Raw genomic sequence first — 24613 nt, forward strand, 5'->3', positions numbered from 1 at the left:
CCACATTCTTTAGCAATATCATTCCCTACCCAACTAAAGTTATCCCTCTGAAACCTCCCATTCTCCCAGCACTCCTGCAATACTCCTTTTGCGGGGTGAAAATCATTGTGCCCCTGCAAATTAGCCCAATAGTTTGCCATCAATTGCATCCTACTTAATTCCAAAGGCATTATTCCCATTTCTACCTGCAGGGCTGATACTGGTGATGTTTTAAAAGCCCTACTGCACACTCTCAAAACCTGAGCCGGAATCACATCCAGTTTCCTTATAAGAGACCTAGCTGCTGATCCATATGCTACACTTCCGTAGTCCAACACAGATCTTACTAAAGTCACATACATTCTCTTTAATGCTGAACAACTTGCTCCCCATTCCCTACCAGTCAAACATCTCATCACATTTATTACTTTTTTACATTTCTCCTCAACTTTCCTGATACGGTCTGCCCATGTTAACCACGAATCAAATATAACTCCCAAAAACTTAAATGATCCAACCCTTTCTAATTCTATCCCATACATCCTTAACTTCTTCCCTACCTCAATTCTTTTCCTGGTGAAACATACAGTTTTGAGTTTTTTCTACTGAAAATCTACATCCCCAATCATAATCCCACTCCACCACTTCATCAATTGCTCCTTGTAGCTTCCTGATTATATGCTCCGTGTTCCTGCCTCTTTTCCACAAGGCCCCATCATCCGTAAACAGTGACCTACCTATATCCACTGGTACTTTTGTGAAGACATCATTGATCATAATGATGAAAAGTAACGGGCTAATCACACTACCCTGAGGTGTGCCATTTCCCACTATATACTGTTTTGATAACTCTGACCTAATTCAAACTTGAATTTTCCTACCATACAAAAAATCTTTTATCCAATTAAAAACTCTCCCACCAACCCCCATCTTGTGCAGTTTAATTAACAATCCTTCCTTCCACATCATGTCATAGGCTTTTTCTATGTCAAAAAACACTGCAACTACTGACTCTTTATTTGCCTGGGCCTTTGTTATTTCAGTCTCTAACCTTATCAGTGAATCCATGGAATTCCTTCCCTTTCTAAAACCACTCTGATAACTAGATATGCGCTAGAGTTGAGCTGAAACTTCAAAATTATGAGTAGATAGCTAGAACTACAGTGGAATGTAGATTAGTTGCATATATGGATGTGGAAATGGCAGATGGAGTCACTTGGCCAAATGACAAGTGTTGCTCCTTGGTAGGTCAAATATGAAGAGACAGTACACAGGTGCTTAAGGGCAAGGCCTTGAACAATGTGGATGAGTAGAGGGATCTTGCGGTCCAAGTTCACAGCTCCCTAAAAGTGACTACACAGGTGCTTAAGGGCAAGGCCTTGAACAATGTGGATGAGTAGAGGGATCTTGCGGTCCAAGTTCACAGCTCCCTAAAAGTGACTACACAGGTGCTTAAGGGCAAGGCCTTGAACAATGTGGATGAGTAGAGGGATCTTGCGGTCCAAGTTCACAGCTCCCTAAAAGTGACTACACAGGTGCTTAAGAAGATGTATGGCATGCTTTCCTTTATTAGTTGAGGCATTGATTTCAAAAGTCAGGAAGTTGCAGCTTCATAAAACTAGTTAGCCGCATCTGGAGTGTTGTGTACAGTTCTAGAAACATAGAAAACCTACAGCACAATGCAGGCCCTTTGGCCCACAAAGATCTGCCGAACATGTCCTTACCCATAGCTCTCTATTTTTCTAAGCTCCATGTAGCCATCCAGGTGTCTCTTAAAAGACCCTATCGTATCTGCCTCCACCACCACCACCGGCAGCCCATTCCACACACTCACCACTCTCTGTGTAAAAATACTTACCCCTGACATCTCCCTTGTACTTACTTCCAAGCACCTTAAAACTGTGCCCCCTCGTGCTAGCCATTTCAGCCCTGGGAAAAGCCTCTGACTATCCACACGTTGCCCCTTTATAGGAAGGATATCAATGCAAGGATGTTGTCTGGATTAGAGGGCATGAGAGGCTGGACAAACTTGGGTGGTTGTTTTCTCTGGAGCAACTGAGACAGAGGGAGGATGTGATGGAGGTTTATAAGATTTTGAGAAGCATAGAGTAGACAGGAAGTATCTTTTTCCTGGGTTGAAATGTCCTAATACCAGAGGGGATGCAAGGACAAGTTTTTTTACACAATGGTGGTGCCCAGATGGCACTGCCTGGGGTGGCGGCAGAGACTTTTAAACGACATTCAGATAAGCACATGAGTGTGAGGAAGATGGAAGGATTTGCACACCGTGTAGGCTGAGAGGATTCATTTAGTTGACTATTTGATTACTAATTTAAGTAGTTTGGCATAACATTGTGGGCTGGAGGGACTATTCTATGTTATTGTCAAAATCGACGACAGGATGTTTCCCCTGGTGGGTGAATCTAAAACCAGAACAAAGGTCGGGGTAATTGGTTGTAAACCAGTTCTGAAATTTTCCTGCCTGAAGTGTGGTGGAGTCATGAATCTCCACATTCAATGAATATTCATTGCCAAGTTGCATGTATTTTTGTAGCTTCAGGGATTAAGCAAGAAAGTGGTGTTGAGACCAAGATCTGATGAGCCACAATCTCACTGGAATGACAGAGCAAGTTAACGGGGCTGCTATCGCTTTCTGTTACTGCTACTCATCTGTGTGTCTGGCTTGGTTTGCAACACTAGCCTGGGAAAAACTGCCCTCTCCACAATGGGATGGTTGGTCCCATGATTCTGATAAAGACCATGGCATCCAGAAAGAGTCCTCAGAGTGTTCGGAGCAGTATACCATTGATCAAAACGTTACCCATCACACAGCAATTCAGAAACGGTTGGAAACAGCTGTGACGCTATGCCCAAGGAAGAAATGTTAGACAGTTAGAAACACAGGAGGTTCTGCAGATGCTGCAAGTCCATCTGCAGGAGTCCTGGGGAAAGGTTTTGGCCCGAAACGTTGACTGTTTATTCATTTCTATAGATGCTTCTCCAGCATTATGTGAATGTTAGAAAGTTGTTCAAACATTTGGTCAGGGCAGTAGATTTTAAGTGTTCTGGAAGGAAAATGAGGCAGATGAAATGAATGGAGTTTATGGTGGGGAATGGTAGGGCAGCTGAAACTACAATAGCCATTGGCACAACGTAAGAAGTGCAAGGTGCTACTGTCCAAGGAAGGGAGAACTTTTATGTTCTTAAGCAAATGTTCAGCTTACTGATTAAGAGGGGTAGAGCCACAAAAATAGCGTTTTAAAGATGAGATGGGAGGTGAAAGGATGAAGAGTAAAGCTCCTTTTGTTGTTTGTATTAATGTGAACATCAAACTCCATGGAATTGTCTCCCAAATTAAAATCCATGGTCTTTTAGAATAAATATCCCAATTTGTCCTAAATCAACACTGTTATGTGTTACGTGTTTTACGGTCCTGGCCCCTTTACTTACCAGTCTGTGTTATATTTCACATGGATAGAACTGTATTACCCAGTTCTACTACCTGTAGTCTCATTACTCCAGTCTAATTCACTTTCCTCTCCCTCCCTCTATATGAGTATTGAATATTTTGCAAATGCACAGCCATTAACTAGAGCTTCTTTTGATTTCAGTACATTACCGTGCAAACTATTTCTGGAACTGGATCTCTGAGAGTTGGTGCTAATTTTTTGGTAAGTAGCAACACTATTTGAGTAAATCTCAGTTTTATCACCTGAACTTGTCTGATTCCCTCCACCTAAACTCCAGACACAATGTCCTGCTTCTTGGAGATAGGCTCCCACTTCCGAGACCATGGTGCACTTGCTTATCATCATTAAACATCAAGGTTTCTTGTATAGTTTCCTCAACAGGTTTCCTCAAGATCTCAAAACTGGCAGCCTTTACCAGTGAAAATGTTTTCTTCCTCCTACAGCCTCAGAGTCACATCTTCAAGACAGTTTCCTAACTTTGTTTTTGGTTTATTAATTCTTTGGCAGAATTGTTGTGGTATTCTACACAACATTTATAAATTAAAGCACAGTGAAGCCTTATTTTAAAGAAAATTATTTTTCTTTTTATCTGGATTAATGATTTGAGTATTTGAAAACCTCACATTTGCTAGAAGGGTGCTTTCAGCATCACGTGAAAACTGCAAGGTCTTGGTCAAAAGGTAAGAATCTGCAGAATGCAACACATCACTTCAGCTTTCTTCAGTGAAGACTTTTTACTCTACTTTCCCTTTTCTTGCTGTAACTTTCTAAATTAACCACAAATGGTAAACTGCATCACCAAACTTGTGGATGACACCAAGGTTGGGGGTGTAATGGATAGCAAGAAAGGCTATCAGAGCTTGCAGCGGGATGCGGACCAGCTGAACAAATGAGATGCAAAGTGGCAGATGGAATTTAATGCAGGCAAGTGAAAGGCATTGCACTTTTAAGAAGACAAACCAGGGTAAAAGTTAAACAACAGAACACTATAATTCCTTGAATGTGGCATCACAGGAAGATAGGGTTGATAGACAGGTAGGTAGACATTGGCCTTTATAAATCAAAGTACTGGGTACAGGAATTGGGATGTTCTGTTGAAGTTGTATAAGATGGTGAGTCCAAATTTGGAGTACTGTATGCATTTCTAGTCATGTACCAATAGGAAAGAAATCAATAAGATTGAAATAGTATGCAGAAATTTTACAAGGCTGTTGCTGGAACTTGAGGAGCTGGCTTATAGGGAAAGATTGAATAGGTTAGGATTTTATTCCCTGGAGCATAGGAAAATTAAGGGAGGTTTGACAGTGGTATTGAGGGGTGTAGATGGTGTAAATGTAAGGTGCTTTTATTTCCAGGTCAAAGTTTAAAAGTGAAAAGTGGAAGATTTGAGGGGAACCTGAGGGTTATGAAGAGGCTAGTGCAAGGGAGGTGGTGAATGCGGTTTGATTGCAACATTCAACAGAAATTTGGATAAGTACACACACGAGAAAGATTTGGGGACTATGGTCTAGGTGCGGGTCAACAGGATGAAGCAGAATAGTTCTGCACATACTAGATGGCTGAGGGCTTGTTTCTGTGCAATAGGACTGACTCCAAATGCATCAGGTAGAATATTGATTGGCTGTTAGCCAGCATAATAGTGAAGTGTATGGCACAATAAAATAGAAGACTCTGGTGAATAAATATAGGCCAAGAGTGCAGAGTAACTGCCTGATCCAAGGTGCCACAGTAATGGTATTTTTTCTACCCTACAGCATCGTTTCTACAAGAACAGTCGAGAGGTCTATCTGCCTAAACCATCCTGGGGCAACCACACACCTATCTTCAGGGATGCCGGCTTTGAGGTCAAAAGTTACCGCTATTATGACCCTAAGACCTGTGGTTTCGATTTTGCTGGAGCCCTAGAGGACATTTCAGTGAGTGTGTGGTGAAACTCATTCATGAGTACAAATCAGACAAGGCTTGTAATTATAGATTGGTGTAAGCCACAACCCAGTAACCTTTTTAATGCAACACCCTCAGAATGAAGAGTGTACTTGATGTTAATTACCTGTGGCTGGCAATTGGTTGAGATGGGGTGACAGGATGGTTAGCGTGAAGCTATTACAGCACCAGCTGTAAGATCGGGGTTCAATTTCCACCGCTGTCTGGGGAAAAAAAGTAAAAGTTTGTAAGGTCTCCGCATGAACGTGTGGGCCTCTAAGTGCTCTAGTTTCTGAAGATATATTGTTAGGTTAGTGTGTTGTGGGCATGCTATGCTGGTGTTGGAATCATGGTGACATTTGCGGGCTGCCCACTGATTTGATGTGACAATATATTTACAATCACAGCAATTTTTCTTGAGCCACTCCAAAAATGCCATGTGAGCAGATTGACGAATTATAATGTAACCAGAGGAATTCAGCATCCATTTGATTCATTTTCAATATTCTGCAATGAAAATTTAAAGCATTGATTTCTAGTTCTAGCAAATTTTGAATCACACTGTTCCCAATACAGCATCAAGGAAAGGGTACCTATAAAGGCATTCCCTGTGAAGCAGCTTCAGTACTGAAGCACGTGTTTTTGTGGCTGGAAACAGGAAATAAAAACAGAATACTGAGAGCAATCAGCTTGTCAAGTCACAAAAATGAATGTCGATGTAGAGGATGGTGACATACATACATACATTGATAATTTATCAAATGATCACAGATTTAACATCTTTTCAGTTATGGGAGGGTACATTTAGATTTTTATTTTCCTTTCTGTTTCCCTGCAGAAACTCCCAGAGAGGGCCATCATTGTGTTCCATGCCTGTGCTCACAACCCCACAGGGGTAGACCCAAAACCAGAACAATGGAAGGAGCTGGCTGCCGTTGTTAAGGTGAGCACCAGGATCTATGGTGTCTTCAAGTGGTACATTCTGAAGCATAGCCCACTTTTCCACTAATGTAGAGGTCTACAGTACAGAGTTTAACAGTATATTGTGAACAAAAATCACCAATGAATATTGGTGCATGAAAGTCCAATTGTTGAGGCTAGAGGCCTATCCTGGAGTTAGAGGATTGCCTTTGAGGGTGTGTGAGTGGGAGGGAGGGAGCAAATGGGCTTGTTTTGCTGTTTGTTGCTTGTGTTCTGATGATTGTGGGCATGCTATATTGGCACCGGAATCTATGGTGGAACTTGTAGGCTGCCCCAGCACATCCCTAGGTGAGTGAGTTCTTCCAGAGAAGATACATATCACTGTATGTTTCAATGTATGTGTAACAAATCTGAACCTAAGCCTGTCACAGTCCATTGTACCTGGTATATAATTGGGTTGAGTTCTCTTAGACAAAGGTGTAACTTGTACTTTGCTAAATAAAGTTAGACTTTTGTGCATGAAGCTAAGATTTCTTTTTCTTTTCAGCAAAGAAATCTCTTCCCATTCTTTGACATGGCTTATCAGGGTTTTGCCAGTGGAGATGCTGACAGAGATGCCTGGGCAATGCGCTATTTCATCGAACAGGGCATGAATTTGGTTCTGTCGCAGTCCTTTGCAAAGAACATGGGACTGTACGGTAAGTAAATGATCTGGATGCTTTTTCAGTTACTCAGCAGTTTATTTTGGTAGTCGAAACTCTGGTTTGTGCACTCCCCAAAATGGGCCACCTACAGGATCTCATTTTCGAAGTTTGCCAGATGAGGAGTCTGAGTTGAAAGCTCATGTTCCTGTTCCTCTACCTTTGCAGCATTAAAAATCTGAACACTGAGAAGTATAGGTGCAAGTGAGGTTGGTTTATGTCATTCTGGAATAGCTGCTTCATTGTGTGACTGTGCCTGCTATTTACTTCATAATTAAAATCAGAAATGCAAAGAAATGAAGTCTAGTCCATTTAGCCTGTTTAATCATTCAGAATGATTCTGGTAAATTTCTGCCTCAACTGTTCTTTCCTGCACATGTCCCATCCGTGAGTGATAGGCTGTTAACTTTCATTGACAATGTCAACTGTTCCCATTGCATTGGTTTTACCTCATCCCAATTCCATGTCATCTCAACTTGCATGTCATCTTCTAAAGAAGATGAATCGATGTTTTGTGAAACATTAGCTGATCTCAATTGTGCAGTTTTTTCCCCATCCTTTCCATGGCATGTCAAAGCCCACGGTGTGTTTTTTTTAAAATGTAATCACTGTGATAGAAAACAGCATTTAAATAACACAACACCCACTGAGGTGGTCTGGGTTTGAGAATCGTGAGACTACTCAGGGCTCCCACTCCCAGTCAGCTTTGAGCTGGGGCTTTTCTCTCGAGAAAATATGAGGGGCATAATTTTAAGGTGATTAGAGAAAAGGATAAAGGGGTTGTCAGAGGTAATTTAAAAAAAAATACAGAGTTGAACACCCTGCCGGGATGGTGTAGAGACAGATACATTAAGGCCATTTAGATAGACCCATGCGTGATAGAAAAATGGAGAACTATGAGGAGGAAAATATTAGATTGTTCTGGGAACATTGCGGGCTGAAGGAGGTGTACTGTTCTGTTTCCTGAATATCAAACTACTGTTGTGTGGCAGCGGAGCCTTGCTTGCAGTTGTGTTGGCTCTGATGATAAAACTGTGGCCTGGAGAAGATTAGTGTGTGGTTCCTCGGCTCCTGAGAATGGTAACTCGAGAAACTAAAGAGGAAAATCTATGTGGAGAATATCAGCATTAGAAGTTTGAACATATAGATATCAGCTAATCATCCCTACCTGGGATCATTAGCCACTGCTCTCCGTGTGAAAGATTACTTTCTGCACAGCTTTAACCCTTACTGTCTCAAAAGCCCTCTAATGTGACTATGACATAGTTCAGTCCATCACCTTTCTGTCATTGCTGATCTATTTTCCTTCTCCTGCCTTCCCCATACCCTTTGAAGCCCTGACTATATCAACCTCTGCTTTAGATATACCCAATGACTGGGCATCCACAGCCGTCTGTGGCAATGAATTCTGCGCATTCACCACCCTCTGGCTGAGGAAATTCCTCCTCTTTTATATCCTTGTATTCTGAGGCTGTGCCCCTGATCTTAGGCTTCGCCACTACCAAAATCTTCCTCTATCTAGCCTTTCAATATTTGGCATGAGATTTCCCCCACCCCACCCCATTCTGTTAAACTTCAGCGAGTACAGGCTCAGAGTTGTCAAATGCTCGTACATTAACCCTTTCATTCCCAGCATTATTTGTCGTAAACCTTCTGGACCCTCTCCAATACCAGCATATCCTTTCTTAGATGTGGGGCCTATGACGACTCAAAATACTCCAAATACAGTTTGACCAGTGCCTTATAAAGCCTTGGCATTACATCCTTGCTGTTATATTGTATTCCTCTTCAAATGAATGCTAACGTTGCATTTGCCTTCCTCACTGCTGACTCAAACCTGCACTAGCATTCCCGTCTTCCTTGTACTGTCCAAAGTTATGCCACTTGGGAATTCAACCAGCAAGAAATTGTTTCTGAAGCATTTGGTCAATATCATTAACTGGCAAGATGCTTAAACTGCTCTAATCTTAATCCTAAACTGCTAAATGCAATCCTTGAAGTTCATTTGCACTGTTGCCTTCTGGGTCTTGCTGCTCAACCACTTATCTTAATGGGCTTTCTTTAATCTTGCAGGCGAACGTGTGGGTGGATTCACAGTAATCTGCAGTGATCCCGATGAGGCAAAGCGTGTGGAATCCCAGCTGAAGATCTTGATCCGTCCCATGTATTCCAACCCACCCTTAAATGGAGCTCGCATTGCTGCCACCATCATGAACACAGCAGAACTCAGGAAAGAATGGTGAGTGCAGTTAATGGCCGACACTCTGAAGGTCTGACTTTTTTGCTGACAAATGCAGAGTTTGGGACACAGATTCAGTCTTGGAGACCAAGTATCAGCCTCAGATGCGCTGAACGAGTAGTACTCTTCTTCCTCACTTGGATTCAGTTCTCATGTGTACAGTACATCGAAACATACAGTGAAATGTGTCGTTTGCCTTAATAGCCAACACAGCTTGGAATGTGCTGGGCAGCCCACATTGCTCAGCAGAACAACAGCTAAACAAGCCCTGTTCCTCCCTCTCCACTCACCCATGCACACAACATCCTCCAGCCTTCAACCGTCAGGCTTCAACTTCTGGACTATCTACCGACCGACCTTCAGACTCTCTTCGGTATCAACTCCCGGGTAGTCAGGGATGGGACCCCAAACTACAGGCTTAAACTCTGGACATGCCAACTGATTGTGCCTCCTAGTCACTGGCCTCAGTGCAGAGTGGAGGCCTGGACTGCGGACGTCCTTTGCCGTCTGTCCATGTTGCTGGATAAGTAGGGTTCAAGCACTGTTCCAGCGATATCTATAGCCTGACAATGCAGGGTCAGAGAAGACACGAGAATTCAGAGCAGAAATCCTGCTGCTGAAGGATCATTGTAATTTGGATAAGGCTTTAAACAGTGATTGCATTTAATGGCTGTGACACACTTTGAGATTTTCTGATGGCATAAAACACCCGTTTTAGTTCCTTATCTTTAGACTAATGGAGGTGGAGGAATTTGCACTCGGAGCTGATGTGCAGGAGTGGTTGTCTGATGTGGAGAGGGTGATCTGTGTTGAGGAAGAAAGATTCCTGCTGTCGACTCGGTCAATATCACCACTCAGGATCACTGGAGAGTTAGAAATCAAACACTTGGCAGATCAGGCAGCAGCTGTCAAAAATCAGAAAACCTGAAATGTTAATTCAGTTTCTCTCTCCACTTGCTGTGTGCTTCTAGCGTTCTTTCTTATTTCAGACTGTAAAATGGCACTGATAAGTGCCGACTCTACATGCAGCTACAATGGAAATGATTAAATATTCTCCTTTGGAGACTAGTACAGCTGAAATCCACAGTCACAGACATAGGTACTTCAGTCAGCAGCATAATTTTAAAGTTTTAAAAAAATATATCGATACTCAAGATCAATAAACCTTGGAAGGCATTGATCACAAGTGCAATTCCCCTTACAAGAACGTGAAAGCAGAGATGATGCATTGGTTGACAAGAAAGAATGAAATGCCAAGGCCTTGGACACCAACCAACTATCCCCGCCTCCGCCCATGCCAATTATCATGATGGCGGATGTAGTCTCTGGAAATAAAATTGAAGAGCTCAGAGCAAGATGCTGTACCAGAGGGACACTGTGGACTGCTGTGTACTTTGCTTCATGGAAACATGGCTATCGCCTGCCATTTCAAAACAGCGCTATAGCCCGATGGCTTCAGCTTTCTCCGTAAAGACAGGTCAGCTCAGATCTTTAAAGGTAGGAGGCAAAGTATGTTATATCATTAACTCTTCCTTTTTGTCTGCTGAGGGAGCTTTCCACCATCCTGGTAGCGGTGTAGAGCTGAGCTCCATAGTCAGCAGGCAACCTGATGCCTTCCCTATCATTGCAGGAAATTTCAACCAGGCCAACTTGAAGAAATCGCTGAAAAACTACCACCAACATGTCACCTATGGTACACGCTTGACCACTGTAACACCACCATCAAGAACGCTTACCGTGCCATCTCACACCTATACTTTGGAAAGCCCGATCTCTTGGCTATACTTCTACTTCCAGCATATAGACAGAGACTGAAGCCTGCAGCACCAGTAGTGAGGACCAAAAGGGTATGGTCGAGGTGGGCAAGGAGCACTTACAGGACTGCTTTGAATCGATGGTCTGGACAATATTCTGAGATACATCTTTGAATCTGAATGAGTATGCCACAGTTCTTACTAACTTCATCAAGACCAGTGTTGATATTTTGAGTGCATGCAGAGTCAATCTTTCCAGCAGCATGTACACTTGGAGACATAACAACATTCTCAAAGTTGTAATGGAAGCGTTTGAGCGGAGAGTACTGCAGCACAACTTATCTCATGCCCCATGCTGCACAGAACATCGCATATAATTTGTGAAAGAAGGCTCCAAGTCAAGGGTGTACAGCGCAGGCCCACGATCAAGCATACTTTCTTCAGCCAATGATTGGTGTGTCAAGGCCGACCTGGATGGGAAAGGCAGTTTCCCGGAGCAAATAGCTTTCACCACATTGCATCCAGGTATAATCGTCTGGTCTGACAACAGTAGAGAATTGGTTATTGGTGAACGCACAGTCCCCTGGGCAGACAACATCGATAAAGCCCACGAGCGCAAGTTAACCAAGTATGCAGAATTAAGATCAGAGTACAGGGACAGAGGGTGGAAGGTCTCATGCTATCCATTTGAAGTAGGTCGCCGTGGCTTTATTGCATTCACTTTCCAGAAGTGGCTGCGTGACCTTGGCTTCTCTAGAAGAGAGATCAAGTCAACCAGCAGGGCTGTCACTGAGGCAGCAGAGACAGGATCATCATGGGTGTGGGTCAAGTATGTCCAGAGGGGCAGATATTCGGACAGTGTATCCATCTTTTCAGTAGTTGCATAGACACCTGAAGAGTAGACTATCTGTTGGACGGAAGCGACCAGCAACTCTGATAGAGGCAGATGCCAAGTTGTTAAGCTCACCAGTGGGAGGTGGTGCTTTAGCACTGCTGGCCCACCACCTCGAGGGAGTCTGGATCATAAGCGGGCCGAAACTCCTGAAAAAAGGTGGCAGATCAACTGATGATAGCACAGGACAGTTAACATCTTAGTCCACGTGTATTTTCAATTCAATTCATCAAGAGCAGTGTGGATGAGTTTTTGCCTTCGAGAACATACACAAGCCATGAGCGATCATGGAGACTCGTAGTCTGCTGAACACCAGGTCTGTGGCATTTAAGACCGGTGATACAGAACTATACAAGCAGTTTTGGTATGACATATGGAAGGCTATTTTAAGAGCAAAAAAAACTCCGATTGAGGTCATTGACAGAATTGGATGCATATCAGATCTGGCAGGGTCTGCAAGCCACTTCTTCCCAGAAAGCTGAACAGCTGTGATGCTTCCAAGTGAGCTCAACACTTTATGCACACTTTGAAAACAAGAATGAAACTTCAGCTGTGCCAATCCCTGCAGCAACTGGGGACCCTGTGATCTCCATCTCACCTTCCAGAGGATGGACCCTTCCAAGACATCAGGGCCTGGTAGGGCTCTGAAAACCTGTGCCAACCAACTGACGGGAGTGTTCAAGGACATCGTCAAATCTCTCACTGCTGCAGTTGAAGGTCCCCCACCTGCTACAAAATGACGGCAATCATACCATGACTAAGAAGAGCAAGGTGAACTATCGCCCAGTGGCACTCATGTCTACTGTGATAAAGTTCTTTGAGAGGTTGGTCATGGCTAGAATCACCCCACCAGGAAAAGGATTCCTCTTGTCTTCACCTATCACCCGACTAGCCTCTGTGTCCAGCACATAATTCTCCACTGCCATCTCCAATGGGTTCCACCTCCCAGTACATCTTTCCCTCTTTTCTCCCCCCCCCCCCCCCCTTTCCACAGGGATTGCTCCCTACATGGCTCTCTTGTCCATTCGTTCCATCCCACTGATCTCCCTGTACGTACTGACCCCTGCAGGCGGAACAAGTGCCACACCTGCCCCTACTCCTCCTCCCTCACTACCATTCAGGGCCCCAAACCGTCCTTCCCGGTGTGGCGACACTTCACCTGTGAATCTGTTGGGATCATCTACTGCATCCGGTGCTCCCAGTTGGCCTCCTGTATATCAGTGAGACCCCAGCATAAATTGAGAGACCGGTTCACCAATAAATGTGGGATTTTCTCATGGCCACTCATTTCAATTCTACTTAACGTTCCCATTGTAACATGTCAGTCCTTGGCTCGTCAACTGCTGCAATGATGCCACACTTGGGTTGAAGGAGCAACACCTCGTATTCCAACCTGATGATTGCCCCCCCCCCCCAACTGTTGCCCATTCCTATTTCCCTCTCTCACCTTATCTCCTTACCTGCCCATCACCTCCTGCTGGTGCTCCTCCCTCTTCCATAGTCTTATGTTATCTCCCATCAGATTCCCCCTTCTCCAGCCCTATATCTCTTTCACCAATCAACCCCAGCTCTTTACTTCATCCCTCTCTCCCGGTTTCACCTTTAACCTACTACCTTGTACCTCTTCCCACCCCGACCTTCTCATCACTTTTTCCCAGTCCTGATGAAGGGTCTCAGCCAGAAACAATGACTGTACTCTTTTTCATAGATACGCCTAGCCTGCTGAGTTCATTACCATAAATGTCTTATGAGTCCAGCCATATGTATGTTTATCCTGATTCCCACTAATTTCAGTTTCACTGGGGCTTTGATGGCACACACAGATGTCACATTGATGAGAAGATGAGTATCTCTGCTCTCCTCTCCCCTCTGGATTTCATCTACTTTCTGTGTTTGTATCAAAGCTGTGGTGTTGAATGGTCCTGTACGATTGAGTATCTTGAAAATGACAGGAGGGTTTATTTGGAAAAGAATTTTCTCCCAGTAAGTGTCATAGCTGTGGGACTGGGGGAGAGCTATGACACAGTGTTAATACAGAGCGACACACACAGTGTTCGAGGAACTCAGCATGTCAGACAGCGTCTATGAAGGGAAATAAACAGCCAATATTTTGGCTGAGATCTTTCATTAGTGCAGTCTTTCATTAACTGCTGCAATGATGCCACACTTGGGTTGAAGGAGCAACACCTCGTATTCCAACCTGATGATTTCCCCCCCCCCCAACTGTTCCCCATTCATTAACACAGAATCTTTCATTAACCCTGCACATTAAAACCATGCTTTTGTTTGGTTTTGATGCTTTCCCTGAAATGGAAAGTGCTTTATTCTCCAGCATGTTGTTATGAATGTACTTGCTGTGCGGTAGAGATAAGACAGTAATCCTTCTGTTTCACTCTGTCCCTGACTAGGCTAGATGAGGTGAAAGGAATGGCGAATCGTATCATCAGCATGAGAGAGCAGCTGGTATCAAACCTGAAGAAGGAAGGCTCGATCCACAACTGGCAACACATTACAGACCAGATTGGAATGTTTTGCTTCACGGGACTCAAACCAGAACAGGTAATTGCAAGTGGAGAGGTTGTGGAGGCAGATGTTTGTAAGAGTTCAGACAAAGTTAGGAATCAGAAGGTTGAGCATGATGCAACAATCAAAAAGGGTGAATACAGGACTGAAAATGTTGTATCTGAATGTGTACAGTATACGGAATAAGGTCGATGAACTTGCAGCACAGTTACAGATCGGCAGGTATGATGATGTAGGCATCACGGAATCATGGCTGAAAGATTATAGCTTGGAGCTTAATGTCCAAGAATAAACAGTGTATCGAAAGGACAGGCAGGAAGGCAGAGATGGTGGCATTGCTCTGTTGATGAAAGTGAAATCACATCATTAAAAGGAGGTGAAAACCCTGGTGGGTGTTGTATTCAGACCCCTGAACAGTAATAGGCATGTGGCCTATGAGCAAAGGAGACAGAAAATGTATGCCAGAAGGACAATGTTACAATAGTCATAGGGGGAGGGATTCAATATGCAGTTAGATTGGTAAAATTGGTAAAGTTGGTGCTGGATTACAGGAGGTGGAATTTTTAGAGTGCCTACGGCTTTTTAGAGCAGCTCGTGGTTGAGCCCACTAGAGGATCTGCCATTCTGGATGGGGTGTTGTGCAATGAACCAGAATTGATTGGAGTGCTTAAGGTAAATGAACCCTTAGGGGCAAGTGGTCATAATATGATCAGATTCGCCCTAGAATTTGAGGAGAAGCTGAAGTCAGATGCATCAGTATTACAGTGGAGTAAAGGGAATTACAGAGGCACGAGAGAGAGAGAGAACACTGCAGGGATGATGGCAGAGCAGCAATGGCTGGAATTTCTGGAAGCAATTCGAAAGACACAATATATACATCCCCAAGATAAGTATTCTCACCATGGCTAACGAGAAGTCAAAACCAACATAAAAGAAAGAAGGTGCCCATCGCCTCCCTTCCCCCCACTTCTTCTTTCTTCCATGGCCTTCCTTCTTCACCAATCAACTTTCTAGCTCTTCCCTCCAAGTTTAACCTATTGTCTGCTGCTTCTCCCTCCCTCCCTCCCTCCCTCCCTCCCCCCACCTTTCAAATCTACTCCTCAGCTTTTTTCCTCCGGTCTCCAGTATTTTGTGCATGTTGCTTGGATTTCCAACATCTGCAGGTTTTCTCTTGTTTGTGAATGGTGGAAGACCTTGATAGAGTGGATGTGGAGAAGATATTTCTTATGGTGGACACAGCCTCAGGACAGAAGGGCATCCTTTTAGAGTGGAGATGAATTTTTTTAGCCTGAGAATGGTGAATCTGTGGAATTCTTTGCCACAGGCAGCTGTGGAGGTCAAGTCTTTTTGTCTATTTAAGGCAGAGGTTGATAGATTGGTTAGAGCATGAAGGGATATGGGGATAATGCAGGAGATTAGGGCTGAGAGGAAAATTGGATCAGTCATGTTGAAATGGCTGAGCAGACTTAATGGGCTTAATAACCTAATTCTGCTCCAGTATCTTGGTCTTATGGACAATGATTCATTCAGAGGAGTAATCTGTCACTGCAAAATGTGCTAGGGTGGAGGAATGACCATTTGAACAGGAATGCAGTCAATCCATACAGACCAAATTGGACCAGCCAATAAAGGGACTGAGAAATCCAGATTTAAACTTTGATGGAATAGCAAAGGTATCCAGAAACCTGACTGCTGGAGGTTGGGGCAGGTAAATGAGTGGAGCTGAGATTTTTAAAAAAAATCAAAACCTTAACATTGCATTCTTTAAAAGAGGAGTATTAAATGTTTCAGTTTAGAAGAATTCAGTTCATGCCTCACCCTTTCTGTCCTTGCACCATATGCCAGGATTTTGTCATTTTTAAATGTCAATAAATATACTAGAAATCTATTGTACCATTTAAATTGTTGAATCATTTAAATCACTTATGCTTTTAAAATACTTTAATGGTCAACTGGTTATGAAGGCTGAAGATGAAGCATGGGAAAGTATATTTCCAAATTTTACATTAAAAATTAGTTGTTAGGAGAGTAAGGATGATTTGTTGGGGCTCCCAGTTTGCTTGGTGATGTGTAGTATAAACTTGGTCATCAGAAATGAAATAATTGTAGTTATTTGTTGCTGCCAGACATACACTGGAACTCAATCATACCTGGTATTTTACCTGCAGGTAGAGCGTCTGACAAAGGAATTCTCCATTTACATGACAAAGGATGGCCGGATCTCCATTGCTGGAGTCACCTCTTCCAATGTAGGGTACCTAGCACATGGCATCCATCAAGTCTCCAAATAATGCGTCCAAGAAAGAGTGAAAACATGAAGTGGGAGGGGGTGGAGAAACTCATCTTTCAGCCACAGCCAGAGACCAGTCAGTTTGTACAGTATGATATTGTGAATTGTTATCTTGTGGATATTAATTATTGAATCATCTTGGCTGACGGAGCAGGGTTGGGAGGTGTGGTAAATCGCCTGAAGTCTACCTTGTAAACTAATGGAGACTGAGTGAGGTTTTGTCTCCTCACCCTTGTCTGAACAGCAGAAACCATCCTGTTCCCTGTGCTGTTTTTCTACAGTCAGCCCCTTGTGCTCTGGGTATTTTTCAAACTGCTGCCCTGTTTTTATTTTCTCTTTTTTTTGCTTCAGCCATCAGAGAAATACTCAGCCGTTTGTTTCCTTTTGATCTGCTTTAGCACTGTTACAAATATTTTGCACGTTGCTGGTAGCTGCTTTCAATATTGGGCCAGTCTAGATATACTGTAAGCAGGTACAGGGTCAGCAGTATGTTCGTAAGCGTAATTGCTTAGTTTCATACTTGTCAGCATGATATGCCTGTAGAAAATGAATTGAACATTTCTTCTGGTCAGTAATTGTTCCAGCGATCCTTATAATCATGCTATGTGGGTAGGTGTTTGGAATGCCCCTTACCAATAGCTTCCTGTCATGGTAGAATGGTTAATTGCGTGTTACGTTTGGCTGTGATGCTTTTAAAAGTATTTGGCTCAGATTTGCCAAGGGGCAGTGCTGTTATTGACAGTGCAAGTAATTCAGAGCTGCTCTACGTAGATGGTACAAGGCTGTGGAAGCAAGTTGTAAGCTTGCTGTCAGCTGATAATCCGATTTTTAAAAAGTCTTATAGACCTGTATTCAGAGGCTCAATAAAGCAATTAAACTCCATGTGTGTCTAGCATTCTGCTGAATTAAATTTGCTCAGGTTCACCACCCTCTGGCTAAAAATATTTGCCTCATCTCTGATCTAAATTGATGATGCTCAATATTGAGGCTGTGCCCTCTGGTCCTAGACTCTGCCACTATAGGGAACATCCACTCAATCCAGATCTTCCAATATTTGGTAGATTTCAATGAGGTTTCAAACACTCCTCATATGTTAACCCTTTCCTTCCTGGGTCATTTTCGTGAAGCTTCTCTGGATCCTCTCTAATGCCAGCATATTCCAAAACTACTCTCAGTACTGCAAGTGATGGAAGTCTTAGTGTCACATTCTTGCTTTTTTTATTCTAGTGCTCTTGAAATGAATGCAAACAATGCAGTTGCCTTCCTCACCACTAACTCAACCTGCAAGTTAACCTTTAGGGAATCTTGCACAAGGACTCCCAAGTCCCTCTGCTCCTCTTGAGTTTTGAATTTTCTCTCCATTTACAATATAGCCCTTGCCTTTATTCTTTCTGCTAAAGTACATGACCATACACTTCCCTACACTATATTCCTTGCCCATTCTCCTAATCTTCCCGCAGACACCCTGATTCCCTCAGCACCACCTACCCTTCCACCTATCTTAGTATCATCCACAAACTTGGCCACAAAACCAATTCATTCATCCAAATCATGAAGGAGCAGTCCCTAACAGAAAACCACTAGTCACTACCAGTGAACCAGAAAATGCCCCCTTTATTCCCACTCTTTGCCACCTGCCAGTCAGCAAGTTTCCATTCTTTCTAGTACCTTTCCCACAGTACCATGGGTTCTTGGTATGCAGCCTCATGTGGCATCCGAAAATCCAAATAAGCAACATCCTCTGCCTCCTTTCTCTATCCTGCCTGTTATTGCTGCAAAGAATTACAACAGATTTGGCAGGCAAGTTTCCACCTAAGAAAACCATTGAGTTTGGTTGGCCTGTTTTATAACGTACCCCAAAACCTTATCCTTAATAATAGAATCCCAACATTTTCCAACCACTGAAGTCAGGTTAACCGGCATATAATTTCCTTTCTTTTATCTCTCTCCCTTAAAAGTAGTATGGCATTTGCAATTTTTTTGGTTCTTGGGTACTGGCGAATGCCTCCATAATCTCTTCAGCTACTGTTTCAGAACTCTGGTCGAGGTGACTGAACTTCCTTCAGACCTTTCAGCTTCCCAACCTCCTTTTCCTTAGTAATGATGCACTTCTGCCCCCTGACATTCTTGCATTTCTGGCTTTCTTCTAGTGTCTTCCACAGTGAAAGCTGACACAAAACACTTAGTGAGTTCATCCAACATTTCTTTCTCCCTCATGACTACCTCTCCAGCATCATTTTCCAGTGGCCCGAGTGGCTCTCATCTCTATTTTAATTATATCAGAAAAAGCATTTTGTATCCTCTTTTATATCACTGGCTAGCTTACCTTCCTATTTCATCTTTTCTCTCGTCTTTTTTACGCCTTTATTAAGTGCAATCCCATTACATACCTGTAGTCCTGGATATCTCCCATATTCTCCAAAATTCACTATGGAAAAGGTGATTGCAGGGATGACTTGCAGCGGACTGAAAAGCTTGTGCAAGTAGATATTAAGAAAGAGGATGTGCTGGGGCTTTTGGAAAGTATCAAGTTGAATAAGTCACTGGGACCGGATGAGATGTACCCCAGGCTACTGTGGGAGGCAAGGGAGGAGATTGCTGGGCCTCTGGCGATGATCTTTGCATCATCAATGGGGACAGGAGAGGTTCCGGAGGATTGGAGGGTTGCAGATGTTGTTCTTTTATTCAAGAGAGGGAGTAGAGAAAGCCCAGGAAATTATAGACCAGTGAGTCTTACTTCAATAGTTGGTAAGTTGATGGAAAAGATCCTGAGAAGCAGGATTTATGAACATTTGGAGAGGCATAATATGATTAGGAATAGTCAGCATGGCTTTGTCAAAGGCAGGTCGTGCCCTAGGAGCCTGACTGAACTTTTTTGAGGATTTGATTAAACATATTGATAGAGATAGAGCAGTAGATGTAGTGTATATGGATTTCAGGAAGGCATTTGATAATATACCCCAGGCAAGGCTTATTGAGAAAGTAAGGAGGCATGGGATCCAAGGGGACATTGCTTTATGGATCCAGAACTGGCTTGCCCACAGAAGGCAAAGAGTGGTTGTAGACAGGTCATATTCTGAATGGAGGTTGCAGTGGTGTGCCTTAGGGATCTGTTCTGGGACCTCTTCTCTTCGTGACCCAGGGTTAGTAAATTTGCTGATGACACAGAGGTTGGGGGTGTTGTGAATAGTGTGGAGGGCTGTCAGAGGTTACAGTGGGACATTGAGAGGATGCAAAACTGGGCTAAGAAGTGGCAGGTGGAGTTCAACCCAGATAAGCATGAGGTGGTTCATATTGATAGGTCAAATATGATGGTAGAATGGTAAAACTCTTGGCATTGTCGAGGATCAGAGGGTTCTTGAGGTCTGAGTCCATAGGATACTCAAAGCTGCTGTGCAGGTTGACTGTGGTTAAGAAGGCATATGGTACATAATTCATCAATTGTGGGATTGAATTTAGGAGCTGAGAGGTAATATTGCAACTATACAGGACCCTGGTCAGGTCCCACTTGGAGTACTGTGCTCAGTTCTGGCGCCTCACTACAGGAAGGATGTGGAAGCCATAGAAAGGGTGCAGAGGAGAGTTACAAGGATGTTGCCTGGATTGGGGAGCATGCCTTATGAGAATAGGTTGAGTGAACTTGGCCTTTTCTCCTTGGAGGATGAGAGGTGACCTGATAGAGGTGTATAAAATGATGAGAGGCATTGATTGTGGATTTTTCCCAGGGCTGAAATGGCTAGCATGAGAGGGCATAGTTTTAAGGTGCATGGAAGTAGGTACAGAGGAGATGTCAGGGTTAAGTTTTTTTTACACAGAATGGTGAGTGCATGGAATGGGCTGCAGGCAACAGTGGTGGAGGTGAATACGATAGGATCTTTCAAGATACTTGAAGCTTAGAAAAATAGAGGGCTATGGGTAAAGCCTAGGTCATTTCTAAGGTAGGGACATGTTCAGCACAGCTTTGTAGGCCAAAGGGCCTGTATTGTGCTGTAGGTTTTCTATGATTCTAATTCTCTCCTCTGAACCTTTACTAACGTCTGTTCCTGTCTGCTGGTTTCTGCATCAACACTTCCCCTCTGTCTGGATTCCATGGCACCCCACACCTTGTTCCTAATTTGGCTAACTCTTCTGCTCTTCCTGTTCATTCTGGGGATGTTCTTAAGTGAGACTTCACCTTTTTTATCCACAGTATTTCCTGAAGAAGGGTCTCAGTCCAAAACATCGACTGTTTATTCATTTCGTTAGAAGCAGCTTGACCTGCTGAGTTGGTCCAGCATTTTCTGTGTTGCTCTGGATTTCCAGCACCTGCAGAATCTCGTTTACCTTTTTTATCCACAAGTGCTTCCTCTTGTCTTCTCAAATATGTAATTTAACAAGAGTTCTGATAAAGGTTTGCCATCTGCAAAAACAATCTCTCACTTCCCACAATGGTAAATATTCCGTCAAACTATTACAAACTTACATACTGTCTTGTGTGTAGTTTTGCTTCTGAAGATTATCCGTCTGCATGGCTGACAAAAGCCATAGCAAACTCTGCGGCTTGTGCACTTACGGTTGTAGTTAACTTTATTGCAACACTTTCGATCTCTACTCTTTCCACATCCTATAAGGCTGCCACCATCATGAACTGATGACAGCCTGTCAGCAAAGATCCTGAAAGAGGAACTTACTGGTCACGTAACATTATTTCCCTTTCCAAATTTGAAGATGAGAATGAATAATCCATTGTACTACTGACACTGGGCATTCGTGAGGGTGACATTACAACCCTGCTAACGTGGTTAGTGGATTAAAAACCACAATATAAGTGAAATGTTTAAGTGCCCAAAACATTGCCAACAAATGGCATTCAGGTGTTGTAGTTCGTGTTCTACTGGAGTAAGCTTTTGAGATGCATAGGGCCCTGACTCCAGTCAGCCATGCTTCCCCTGGAGAAACACAGCTGATATGGTGGTAGTGACCGCTAAAGAGAATAGCTCAAAAAGGATTTAAGTTCTCACTGTCCATTCCCATGAAACACCTTTCTTCAAGAGTTCCATAAGTGGGTAAACTTTGATGGCAAAATTCCATCTATGGTCTCCACAATACTCCACCAAACCAAGAAATGACCTCAGTCCCCTCGCTTCAGTGATAGTTTTACCAAAGTGCAGGAGACTACACTACCCAACACTGTATTCCATCTGCCATTTCTTTGCCCATTCTCCTAATTTGTTTATTTAACATATATAACAATTCACAGCACGGAAACAGGCCATCTCGGCCCTCCTAGTCCGTGCCGAACTCTTAATCTCACCTAGTCCCACCTACCCGCACTCAGCCCATAACCCTCCACTCCTTTCCTGTCCATATACCTATCCAATTTTACCTTAAATGACACAACTGAACTGGCCTCTACTACTTCTACAGGAAGCTCATTCCACACAGCTATCACTCTCTGAGTAAAGAAATACCCCCTCGTGTTTCCCTTAAACTTTTGCCCCCAACTCTCAAATCATGTCCTTTCGTTTGAATCTCCCCTACTCTCAATGGAAACAGCCTATTCACGTCAACTCTAACTATCCCTTTCAAAATTTTAAATACCTCGATTAAATCCCCCCTCAACCTTCTACACTCCAATGAATAGAGACCTAATTTGTTCAACCTTTCTCTGTAACTTAAGTGCTGAAACTCAGGTAACATCCTAGTAAATCGTCTCTGCACTCTCTCTAATTTATTGATATCTTTCCTATAATTCGGTGACCAGAATTGTTTAAGTCCTTCTGTAGCCTCTCTACTTCAAAACTACCTGAACTACCACCTATCTTCGTATCATCTGCAAACTTTTCAACAAAGCCATCAATTCCATCTTCCAAATCATTGGCACGTAATGTAAAAAGAATTGGTCCCAACACAGACCCCTGTGGAACACCACTAGTACCCAGCAGCCAACCACGAATGGCTCCCTTTATTCCAGTTCTTTGCTTCCTGCCAATCAGCTACTGCTTTAAAGTTGCTAGAATCTTTCCTGTAATGCCATGGGCTCATAACTTATTAAGCAGCCTCATGTGTGGCACCTTATCAAAGGCCTTCTGAAAATCCAGGTACACAACATATACTGATTCTCCTTTCTCTATTCTGCTTGTTATTTCTTCAAAGAGTTCCAACTGATTTGTTAGGCAAGATTTTTCCTTACGGAAACCATGCTGACTACTGCCTCCAAGTACTCTGAGACTTCATCCTTAATAATTGGCTACAACATCTTCCCAACCACTGACATCAAACTAACTGACCTATAGTTCCCTTTCTTCTGCCTCTCTCCCTTCTTGGAGACTGGAGTGACTTTTGCAATTTTCCAGTCTTCTCGAACCATTCCAGAATTAGTGATTCTTGAAAGATTATCACTAATGCCTCCATGATCTCTTCAGCCAGCTCTTCTAGAACCCTGGGGTGTACACCATCTGGTTCAGGTGACTTATCTACCTTCAGACCTTTCTATTTCCACAAGAACCTTCTCTCTAGTTATGGCAACTTCACATACTTCATGACCCCTGACACCCAGAACTTCTACTATACTGTTAGTGTCTTCCACAGTGAAGACTGATGCAAAATACCTATTCAGTTTGTCTGTAATTTACTTGTCCTCATTGCTACCTCTCCAATATTGTTTTCCAGTGGTCCAACATCCACTCTTGCCCCTCTTTTACACTTTATCTGAAAATACTTTTGGTGTGCTCTTTAATATTATTGGCTAGCTTACTTTCATATTCCATCTTTACCAACTAAAGACTTTTTCAGTTGCCTTCTGTTTGCTTTTAATAGCTTCCCAATCTTCTAACTTCCAACTGACTTTTGTTCTACTGTATGCCCTCTCTTTGGCTTTTATGTTGGCTTTGAGCTTTAAGTTCCTCAGCATTCACATCACCCAAGGATCTTATGTGGTCTGTACATACCGGCTGTGTGGTGGAAAAGGCACAACGGTGCCTCCTTCGCCCCAGACAGTTGAAGAAATTTGGTGTGGAACCCCAAATCCTAAGAACCTTCTACAGGGACACAATTGAGAGCATCCTGACTGGTATGGGAACTATACCTCCCTTAATCACAGGATTCTGCAGAGAGTGGTGCAGACAGCCCAGCACATTTGTAGATGTGAACTTCCCACTATTCAGGACATTTACAAAGATAGGTGTGTAAAAAGGGCCTGTAGGATCACTGGGGACCCAAATCACCCCAACAACAAACTGTACCAGCTGCTACCGTCTGGGAAACAGTACTGCAGTATAAAAGCCAGGACCAACAGGCCATCAGACTGATGAACTCACACTGACACAATTTGTATTTCAATGCTATATTAAGTGTCCTGTTGTACATACTGTTTATTATAAATTGCACATATAGACGGAGACAGAATGTAAAGATTTTTACTCATGTGTATTGTTACGTACCCCGTAACTGGGTTGTCAAACCAGCAGAAATGGAACACTCGTTGGAGTCTGTAATTACTAGAAACTCAAAGTTTATTAGTAAATTAAGTAATACAGTACACTAAATGCAAGGATATAAATGTAACAGGTTAGCAATGATAATATACACGGAAATATGGGAATAGGAATCCGCCAAGCTCTATCGAAGTCTAGGGGTAAGTGATCAGTCTTCAAGTGAAGCAGAGTTCAGTTCAGTTTAGAGTAGTTCGAGGTAGTTGTTGTGGTACCGTTGGAGAGAGTGAGATATAGCTGAAATTTCAGACAAACCTTCCGCTGTCTTCTTGTCCCGTTGTGGTCACCGACTGCGACCCCTCCGTTCCAGATGCGACCGTTCTTCCATGGTGAACCCGTCACCCAGCCAAGGATGGACACACAACAGGTCCCCATCAGTCGTACCTTTACACCCTGTGAGCCTCTGACCGATTCCCGCGAATTGGTCCTCCAAACTCCCACCGACTTGT

General features: G+C 43.2%; 1 protein-coding gene across 1 annotated transcript in view; it reads left to right on the forward strand.

The window, feature by feature from the left end:
- Nucleotides 1-17574, forward strand: part of LOC140724302 (aspartate aminotransferase, mitochondrial-like) — a 29216-nt gene extending 11642 nt beyond the window's left edge. The window contains exons 4-10 of the mRNA XM_073038756.1: nucleotides 3591-3650; nucleotides 5204-5365; nucleotides 6211-6315; nucleotides 6841-6991; nucleotides 9068-9233; nucleotides 14288-14438; nucleotides 16571-17574. Coding sequence (XP_072894857.1) covers nucleotides 3591-3650; nucleotides 5204-5365; nucleotides 6211-6315; nucleotides 6841-6991; nucleotides 9068-9233; nucleotides 14288-14438; nucleotides 16571-16693 — 918 coding nt within the window. The 3' untranslated portion in view covers nucleotides 16694-17574. The remainder of the gene's footprint in view (nucleotides 1-3590; nucleotides 3651-5203; nucleotides 5366-6210; nucleotides 6316-6840; nucleotides 6992-9067; nucleotides 9234-14287; nucleotides 14439-16570) is intronic.
- Nucleotides 17575-24613: the final 7039 nt, after the last annotated feature.

The sequence above is a fragment of the Hemitrygon akajei genome, unplaced genomic scaffold (assembly GCF_048418815.1).
Source record: "Hemitrygon akajei unplaced genomic scaffold, sHemAka1.3 Scf000186, whole genome shotgun sequence".
NCBI lineage: Eukaryota > Metazoa > Chordata > Chondrichthyes > Myliobatiformes > Dasyatidae > Hemitrygon > Hemitrygon akajei.